This window comes from Octopus sinensis, linkage group LG11 (assembly GCF_006345805.1).
Source record: "Octopus sinensis linkage group LG11, ASM634580v1, whole genome shotgun sequence".
Lineage (NCBI taxonomy): Eukaryota > Metazoa > Mollusca > Cephalopoda > Octopoda > Octopodidae > Octopus > Octopus sinensis.
This window is the reverse complement of record NC_043007.1, coordinates 73452075-73462851: the sequence shown is the minus strand read 5'-3', so window position 1 is coordinate 73462851 and position 10777 is coordinate 73452075. Positions and strand designations below refer to the sequence as shown.

At 33.3% G+C, this 10777-nt stretch overlaps 1 protein-coding gene across 4 annotated transcripts in view; it reads left to right on the top strand.

Annotated features, from left to right (window-relative positions):
- The first annotated feature begins 2345 nt into the window (after positions 1 to 2345).
- Positions 2346 to 10777, top strand: part of LOC115216971 (protein bicaudal D) — a 35291-nt gene continuing 26859 nt past the window's right edge. For 3 of the 4 annotated variants that reach the window (XR_005001348.1, XM_029786449.2, XM_029786446.2), the window contains exon 1: positions 2347 to 2769. Coding sequence is in view for 3 of the 4 variants with exons in the window: in XM_029786449.2 (XP_029642309.1) it covers positions 2512 to 2769 (258 nt within the window). In the remaining variant the exon portion in view is untranslated. Of the gene's footprint in view, positions 2770 to 10777 lie in introns of all 4 variants that reach the window. The other variant, XM_036507705.1, reaches the window with a different exon arrangement.

Genomic DNA, 10777 nt, shown 5'->3' with positions numbered 1-10777 from the left:
TTCTATCCAAAACCCAATCAAAATGCCCGAAACTTGATACGCCAATTGAATGCCAGCTAGCTGTATGTGATTGGTCGGAGATTTGGACAGTACTCGCCTGTATGTGCGCACGCACACAGCTGTATATGCATGCACTAGCACTATGACCTGGTAACGCCAGGTCATAGTGCTAGTAAAGTGCATTTCCCTATCATTTTAGTATCTTTTCACCATCTGGAAGCCTGGCAGCAGAAATCTTATAGAGAATCAATAAGATTTCTGCTGCCAAGCAAAATCCTCACACCTGAAAGATGATCTTCCTCATTATATTAATTTTTACTATCAACTGTGCTCTAATTTTTCCCTTGAACACAACTAATGCTAATAAGTTCTCACCTGAAAAAGTTTTTAGGATCACACTGTTCTCTTTTACTGTTTCTTTTTTATTTCTCATGGCACTGTTATAAAATTAGCCTTCCTTCATTTTAAGAATTATTATTCAGTCTATTTTTGTTAATAACTGTTGACCTCTTTTAATGACACAACTTCATAAACAATGTTATCATCAAGATAGTTTGATTCCTATAAAAGCCTAATGTACTTGAATTTACTCTTTCAAGATTCTCTATTTGTAAACAAGTCATCTTCATATGGTCTGCTTCCTTACATTCTCTGTGCATTTCATTTCTATAGAAACAGTCACTAGTGTCCTGTCTCTTCTTTGCTCATTTTCAGTACTTATAGCAGTTATTGTTGTTGTTGTGTAGTGTAGGTCAGCTCTAATTCATCAGACCCATGATCTAATAGATTTACCCAGGAGAGTTAAACCAGTGTTGCTGTTAGTAAGTGTTGAATGTTTGATGAAAAAAGATGAGCAAAGAGAGATGCAGTTCTGAAGAAGAAGAGTAATAGCTATGATTGACAGATATGGAAGGGTTGATTAAAACAGGAGTTAGGTAGAGCAATCTACAGCTAGTTTATTGTTTTTAAAGAATCATCAGCTGAGAGAAAAAGCACAGGTTTTGACAGTGAGGTCGTAATTGTAATATTTTAATGAGCTGGAGCCAAAAAATTTAAACAGATTGCTTTGATGTACTTATGAAATCAAAAACATTTGTCTGCTTGGAGACAGTGCATATGTAGTGGTGGGAGACGTTGGCTTAATGATGTGAGTCTAAGAAGGATTCATTGATTGTATGCGAAAGGAAAACGGTGGTAAATTGGACAACAAATATACTGACTTTGTCTGCATGACTGGGTCATCTGAGTCAAGGAACATGAGACAGAATGATTCTTCGAAGTTAGTTTCAATATTTTGCTGATGATCAGAAAGCATAACTACAATCTTAAAGAAAGTGGCCAAAGAAGTTTTTTTTTTTAAATCCCCCTTCTTTTGCTGAGGATATTCAATGGCAGATGGACACATCCAAATTGGTAATAATTTTTTTTCCGGGGGCTCAAGAACGCCTTTAATAATATTATTTTTATCGATTTATTTTATTTATTGCTTGTACAGCTGCAGTTCAGCTGTGTATAAACCACTTCAAAGATTACAGGATTAGATTTCAGTTGCATGGGAGATATCGAGAAATACACTTAGAATGAGTTTCCATGCCCCTCCTCCCATAATTTAATGTTTTAGAAACCTTGAAATATATATTTGCTGCAATCAGCAGCCCACACAGAATTGGTAGCAAACCCATTAATTAGCTAACTTACAATAATCAGGGATCGTAAAGTAGAGAATATTGTGCAGTAGGATGGATGATGAAGAAGAGTGAACTTCAGTGACAGGGCAATCGTCTCTCACGAAAAAATTGAAACATGTCAGGACCGAAATATTTTTAGTTAGTATGCTTCTAACACATAACTTAGAGAAATGCTACAGAATTAGCCAACATGCGTCATATAAGTGAAAATAAAATGTAACAGAAATAAATTTATACTTTCATAAATATTGATATAATTGTGTAAATCTTCCTCGAATTATAATCAAGAGATAATTATACGTTGATAAACTGTCACTTTTTGTACGCCATCTAATATGAATAAGAAAAGATCATAATTGCAATTTCACAGATAAAAAGTATATACTACGTTTTGTATATATTAAAGTAAATTAATATTCCCTGTGGGGGAAGGAAAATATATTTTGGTATAGACTATTGTAAATTTAAGTGGGTAAATGCTAAAAGATTTGCCCGGAATCTCTTCTATAAAATAACTTCGTTTCTTGTTGTTCTTCAGACAAGCCAGAAGACTTTGTCAAACTTTCCTCTTAATTGCGTTATTCCTCTCACTATCACCTACTTGCCTCTTTCCTTTCCTCCTCCTCCTACACGGCTTCCGAATCTCTGTCACGTGATCATCTCCGGTGAATTCTGCATAAATTAAATATGGCACATAGCATGGTGATGGATGGTTAAATCTGCTCGGGTATTTGAGCTTTAACCTTTGGGGATTAAAAAGCTCATTTCGCATCAACTTTTTGTTAAAGTTGTTTCATTTGCGGTGGGGGCCTTTTCTTAGAGAATGTCTGAGACTGAAGCTAGTGATACTAGTTGCTGTCCTGCTCAACAGCCCCTCAATTTGTCCGCATTGAGCAAAGATGAGCTGAAGGGCGAAGTCGAGAGGCTACATGCCGAGCTTGCCGAAACGACCCAGCAGAAATTACAAGCAGCCCAGTACGGTCTCGATGTCTTAGAAGAAAAACAGAGTTTACAGCATCAATACGAAGATTTAGAATCTCTTTATGATGCCACTAAAAACGAGTTGGAGTGTGCTAAGGCAGTATGTATTTCTTTTACGAATTTTCGTAATTTCTCTTCAATGTTAACAATACTTAATTGCTATATCATTATTTCAATTGTTTTCGTCTGTTCATAGAAATTTTGCTACGGCTTCCCAGTATTAGTTATTTTTAGTAGCTACTACTATGCGTACTTGTTACAGCTGTAAAAAAAATATACAGCAAGATAGAAACAGATACTAATTAAAATAACGAAGAACCTGCCATTACAATAGATTAACAATATATTTTACTATAACTCAAACCTTTAATATTCTTGTCCCATTATTAATAGTTATCCTTCACCCCTTTCGGAGGGACTCATTTAATGTAGCTGTGCTTAAATGTTTATTTCTGCTTTTATAATTTTAACACGTCTCGTTAAATAATTAACGATCAGTCTATGTAACAAACATTTGAGTTAATTTGAAAGTGATATAAATTTGATAATTTAACACGTGCGTTTATATGAATAAGTAAAGAAAAAAATCTACCCCGTTAAAATATGTGGGGGTGGAACCCCTCCTAAATTCATTTCATAATATCCAATATAGTGCCTTGTTTTTTTAGGGGTGTTTTTTTAATATTAGAACTGGGTAGTCGGTTATGAGTTAGCAACGAGGGTACTTGATTCATATACCGAATATTTAATTAATATTATTTGTGTACGTTATTTTGATTAAGGATAAATAATTAAATCAGATTTTTTCTTTTTACGGTATTAGTACCAGCAGACACCAGCCTGATGAGTAACTATTCTAACTTTATTTCGGTGCCAGACCATCAAGGCCTGACGTGTCCATAGTAGGCGTGTAGTTAAATAATGACTATGGTAAAAATAAAAATGGTTCCTCTAAACTTGTGTAGCTAATCTTTTAGAGAGAACGTTTTGTAGTGCTGATTTTTATTTTAGTTCCTGGGCCCGATACAGGTACATATTAAAAGTATTCTATTTTTATCCTCTTCTGTGGGGTGCGGTCGTCTATATCGGACACTCATCAGTACATTATATATACATATATGTATATATGTGCGTGTGTGTCTGTTTTCATAAGAATTATTTCTTCTAGTTACATCTCAGTTGTTCTAATTTTTCGTCATAGCTTCTTTTTGCTACTTAATATTATTCGTCAGCTTTTATTTTTGTTCTTTTGGAGATGCCCTATTTTTACTTCGTCTAATTTCTTTCTCATTTGAGAAATTTTTCAAGACCTAATTTAATACTGTAAAAAAATAACGGGTTCGAATAATCTCAATTCCTTAACTGTATTTGTTGTTATATATAAACTTTGGTGTAAGTTATGTCGATTCTTTTCTAAACTTCATCATTGTATTTCTCTAATCATGGTGTCTTTAATATTACTCAACGGAAAGTGGGCCGGTAGAGTAATAGTATATATATTTAGATAACTTCGTATAAAGCTGGTTGCACTAAGAATTATTCACTGCTTGCTACAGTACTATAAAGAGAGGTTATTTTCATCTCTCAAGTCTATAATTAAAAACGAAATGTTGCGATTTGTACCTGCATGCTTGACACATGCAAACAGACTTTCATTACTGTCGAATGTCACTCACTTTTTTTGGTGATGCAAGAACAATTGACTTTAGCTTAACATTTTTACTGTGCGTGTGTATTTAACTGTCCATCGATAATTATATTATTTGCGGACATCTTGAATGTTTTCCCCTAAAATTAAATGTTGATATCAAATGTCAGGATATCAGATATGAAATGTCCGTAAGGTGTATAGCATCTTATTTATTTCAGTGTAAATAGATATTAGAATGATGTTTGTTTTTAAGACATTTTCCTTGTCAAACAAACAACTGTATTCTTTGAAGTTTCTGCTGATGAATAGAACATTTTCATTTGCTAAATATTTTTTAATACTAAAGATTATAATTTAAAGGTCTTTGAATGTAAAACCATATGACAAATGTTATTTTTTTTGTTTTTCTTTAAATAACTGTTTTCATTTCCTTTTAAAATGACAGCCACTGATAGAAATAGGACTAGTGTTTTCCCTCTGTCCCCTCCCTCCTCACGAAGAATTCTCATACTACTCTCTTAACCGAGATTCTTACTAATGCTTTGAACTACTGAGAAGTAGAACTGATTTAATATTTGACGGTTCAAATACCCAAATCCCTTAGCTCTAAATATTCTGTAAACTAATTATTAAAATATTCTCTTGCTGCCATTTTCTATTAATGACAATCCATATAAGGTGTGGGTGCACCTTTAAGGTATGTGCCACTCGCCTTCAAATTGAAAACCCACGTTGATGACACTATTGAGATCTTTCAGGAATCGAAAAAAGAATAATTTGGGGAAATGGCTTTTCTAGGAGTATAAAAAGGCCTTTTTTTTTTAAATGTCATCCGAAATAGAAAATTGCACAATTGAAAAATAAATTAATATTAGGTGCCTAAAATATATTTAATCTGGAATTAACTAAAAGAAGCGATTCCTTTTTCCTGAGGTCTCAACCTTATCTGACAGGTATCTCCATTTTAATCACTGATTTAGACAAAATTGAAATAATGTATAGTTCTATTGTCAGCCATTCAAACGTTCTGTGTTTATTACATAGGTGTGTAAATAGAATGTGCCTCGCTTTCCGAAAGACATTTGCAACTTCAAAATTGTATTATTCTCACACTGTAAAAACAGTTTCTCATATTGGTACAAACCCACACTTTTGTAGAGGTACAGTATAGTTCATAGAATTATCCCGACATATTTATTTTGCCAATATACAGCTATCAGTCTCTGCACCCGTTGAAGTGTCCGAGCACTGTTTTAATCAAATTCTCACATTTCATACCTAATTTTTACTATATCAGTCCCCTACTAAAACGAGACCTTGAAAGTAAATTTAGTTTGATATTAATAGCAATTAAAAATCAACAGCAGTGTTGTTTATGTTGACATATTTTAATTAAAAATAAAATTTGGATTTCTGGAAAGATATGACAGCTGTTTTAAATATGAACCATTTATGTTTATACATATTTTATTTGCATTCTTTTTTAGCTTGTAATTATTCATTGTTTGCTTTGTGACCCATTCTCTTCATTACTGGTGGAACTAGTTAGACCTGAATAAGTCGCTTTTTTCTTTTTATGTCAGTGTCCAGAATTTTTAACTCTATTTCTTTTTTAATTTTGCAACTATTAGTGTGGGGAAAAGTCGTTATTTTCAAACCTGGCGTAATTTTCAGCTAATTAGTAATAAATTTATTTCAATTTTAAGATTATGAAATAAAACCTTAAAAAAAAAAGTAAACTAAAAGTACTGAAAAGTTTCAGAATATTTAGGTATTATTAAAAATGACATGGGTTCAAATTTTCTTGAAGAACCATTTAAAACGTTTTAGAAAGTTAATATTCCTTGCAAACAGAATCAACCTTTAAATTGCCTTGACCAGCATTTTCAGACATAACTTTCTCTGAGATGCAGCGTTGAGTATATCCATGAAAAAAAAAATCACTAATTTTATCTGGTCCCTAAATTATTAAATTCTTGGCGTAAGAAAACCATTTGGTTTCGTTTTTGATGTCAGAGCAACTTTATCCAGTATGTGATTGCCATCAGCTGAGACTTTTAGCTTCTAGTTAAAGGTTCACTTTGACCTGAATATTTTAGAATTTGAAATTATAGACCTTAAATGCTTTCTTCATTTTGGCAAATGGTTGTGTTGTCAAACTGTATTTATCTGAATAAAGCTGTTCTTGTATGTGATTCTTTGTTTAAAAGCTTTATTTCATTGAATAACCAAGCTCTGACATTAAACTGGTATCTACCTTAATGCAGGTGTAGCATATAATGAAATCTCAGTTTGATTTATTCAATTCGTATAATTCTTTTCATTATTTGGTCAATAATTCAAAGATTCTCTATTTTGTTTCTATCAGTTTCTATCATTCATCTGCAATGAGCCAGTATATTCTGTTAACCTTGAAAAATTGCTATTGTATTATTTCCTGCTTAAGATATAAATTCTGTTGTTGCAGTCCACTTTTTTTTTCAACATACCAAACTGGAACCTCATTCATTGCACATTTTATTGATGTTTGTATTTGTCTGCACATCAAAGAAGACATCTTCTAAATGTCTGATCATTCAAGATGCCTTCTAAATGTCTGATCATTCAAGATGCCTTCTAAATGTCTGATCATTCAAGATGCCTTCTAAATGTCTGATCATTCAAGATGCCTTCTAAATGTCTGATCATTCAAGATGCCTTCTAAATGTCTGATCATTCAAGATGCCTTCTAAATGTCTGATCATTCAAGATGCCTTCTAAATGTCTGATCATTCAAGATGCCTTCTAAATGTCTGATCATTCAAGATGCCTTCTAAGTGTCTGATCATTCAAGATGCCTTCTAAGTGTCTGATCATTCAAGATGCCTTCTAAATGTCTGATCATTCAAGATGCCTTCTAAGTGTCTGATCATTCAAGATGCCTTCTAAAGTCTGATCATTCAAGATGCCTTCTAAGTGTCTGATCATTCAAGATGCCTTCTAAGTGTCTGATCATTCAAGATGCCTTCTAAGTGTCTGATCATTCAAGATGCCTTCTAATGTCTGATCATTCAAGATGCCTTCTAAATGTCTGATCATTCAAGATGCCTTCTAAATGTCTGATCATTCAAGATGCCTTCTAAATGTCTGATCATTCAAGATGCCTTCTAAATGTCTGATCATTCAAGATGCCTTCTAAATGTCTGATCATTCAAGATGCCTTCTAAGTGTCTGATCATTCAAGATGCCTTCTAAGTGTCTGATCATTCAAGATGCCTTCTAAATGTCTGATCATTCAAGATGCCTTCTAAGTGTCTGATCATTCAAGATGCCTTCTAAGTGTCTGATCATTCAAGATGCCTTCTAAATGTCTGATCATTCAAGATGCCTTCTAAATGTCTGATCATTCAAGATGCCTTCTAAATGTCTGATCATTCAAGATGCCTTCTAAATGTCTGATCATTCAAGATGCCTTCTAAATGTCTGATCATTCAAGATGCCTTCTAAATGTCTGATCATTCAAGATGCCTTCTAAATGTCTGATCAATCCAAAGCAGGTTATTCAAATATGCACTAACTTTTTAAACAGTAGACATCATCAAAGTGAATATCTTAAGGCATTTTTCAGTGAAATTGTAAATCTGTTATTGGTGTTATGAAGGGCATCCAGCCATAAAAACGATGTCAAAACACGGAAGCATGGCACAGGCTCCTGCTCAGCCAGCTCCTGTCAAACCGTTAAAACCCATGCCAGCCTGGAAGGAGGATGTTAAACAATAACAATAAGCATGATCTATATACAGGTCGCCATCCTTTGTTTAGGCCATGTGTGCACTGTACAAATTTTGGTTTTATTCCAACATGTCAGGTATCTGGTATATTTACATTCTGTAACTTCTAATACCAATCAGTTCCCTATGACACCTTATATTTGACTGACTTATTTTTTCAATGACTTAAATGAATTTTCTAATTTTTAAAAATCCCTCTTGATATACCAAGTAAACTGTTTATTACATTGTCTACATGACTGTGTTATCCAAAACAACATTCATAAATTCCAGTTGTGAGAATGCACCAACATGATATTTGAGATCACTTTATATAATATATTTCATAATCAAATGACATAAGGCTCATTTTAAAATATATACAAATGTTACTTTCAGTAAAACAATTTTTGTATTAAAAATCCTAATGGTCTAAGTTCTGAGATCAGTTTCCAACCAAGCAGAAAGTATATTTTTCAAGTATCTTGTTTCCTTTAAGGTTAATTCTTTTAGAAAATATAATACAAGATGGTTTTTTTTGTAAAACTATTCTTCATTAGTATTTTTTTTTATAACCTCATAAATCTTAATTGGTGACTTTTAAACTAATCCGATTTATTCCCCAACCTCTTTTTTTAAACTCCCTGTGCAACTGATACATTTGAGACCTGTAGCAACATGTAATCTACTGATCAATATATTTTCCAATTGTGATTGCCAAGGCCAGGAAAACAGTCTTAGCTACTAAATGAACTGGTGATATACTCTTTGTCTACCCCAACCCACCCCAAGTCAATTCATTAGTCTTTAGCACACTTAGTTTGATTCCCATTTTTGATAATTCCAAATTTTTTAAGGATTTTCATTTACTTTCAACAATTATAGTGCCAATACATATATCAATGTCATTTCCAACATGTACAGTTGCTCTCTGAAACCCAGTGTGGAAGACATAACCACCTTAAACCCATTGATGTATTTATTGTAACTCCAACACATTTCTATCTGATGTGACAGCCTTAAATCTAATTTAGTAAAATTATACATATCTGAAAGAGCTCAAAGGAGAGAGCTATTTACTCCTGACAAAAACCTTTTCTAAACGACATTAGTATCCTTAACTCCATTTAACTGTTTCAAATTCATAAAAATGAGCTGCCTTGTGTAATTTATGAGAATACCTTTGAATCCAGATTTTTATGTTGTGATAACAGTCTAATGCTTTCAACAAGAAGCAATACCTTTTGATGAGTAGCTAATGACATTATCACAGATCTTATGCTGATAAAATATTTCCATTTCAAGTTTTGCCATTACCAAAATTATCTGTGTGGTCATAATTCCTGATATTGATATAAACAGAGATGTTCTATGTTTTTACTATTGATGTCCAAAGTTTCATATTGCTGTAGCAAAGTATCATCAGTTTGTATTATATTGGTCATCAAGTGAGTGTGTTTACATTAAGCACCATTATTAATTGTCATATTGTATTTATCCCAACCATAGTTGCTGCACACGGTTCTTTACATTCAAAAGCTTTACCCAGCTGCATAGCCAAACTCAGTCTTAATCAGCATGTAAAATACATGCAGTGCTAAGGGGTCTTGTCTTGCAAACTACTTGGTTACCTCACTGGTGACAGTGACATGAAAAGTACAGTACACTGTAAAGTGTTTAGTGTTAGGAGGGGCGTCCAACTAGTTACAGAAACTGAAATATGCGATTGGAACTTGACACAGTCTTCTGATCTATTGAGTCTTGTCAAACCTTCCAACCCATACCAAGCATGGAATATGGACACTCAAAGATGATCACAATTTGGAAACATTTAAAGTAGAAAAAGCGATGTTAAGATTGCAATGTTGCATGCAGTTCCTTTCTAATGTAAATAGTTTTCAATGTTTTATTTTCTTAAGGTAATGAGCTGGCAGAACCATTAGCATGCTGAGCAAAATACTTAGTGGCATTTCATCCATCTTTACATTCTGCATTCAAATTCTGTCAAGGTTGACTTCGCCTTTCATCCTTTCAGGATCGATTAAATAATAATTTGAAAACTGGGGTCGATGTAATCAATTTACCCCTCTCCTGAAACTACTGGCCTTGTGCCAAAGCATAAAACCAATATATTTAATCTTTTTGTCTATGGATAACAATAACCACTAGCAGTTGAGTTAAACATCTAAATAGTCATCACTATTTTGATCTGTCCCATTTTCAGTTAACTAATTTTGGACACTTCATGAATTTTATATTGTTTCATGGAATATATCTACTGGTTTTAGCCGACACTACGTATAAACCTTTGTTTTGTTTTCATGGAAGAAAAAGTATCAGCTGAACTTCAGTCCTCCATTGAGATTTCATAAGCAACCACATATTCACTGTGACTCTATGAAGGCACAACTTATAAATCCAATATACATAAGAGCTTAAATAAATTGCTTTGCTTGTAAAATGCTAAAGTAGAGTAAAGCATCAAAAGAAAATGTTAGCACATAAATAATATTAATTGAACTTAGTTGCTGATGTAGTCATAATTTAACATCAATTCTCCATGCTGGCATGGGTTGGATGGTTTGCCAAGAGCTGGTACAAGCTAGAGGGCTGTGCCAAGTTCTATTGTCTGTTTTGGTATGGTTTCTCTGGCTGGATGCTCTTCTAACACAACCACTTTACAATGTGTATTGAATGAATATTTTTGT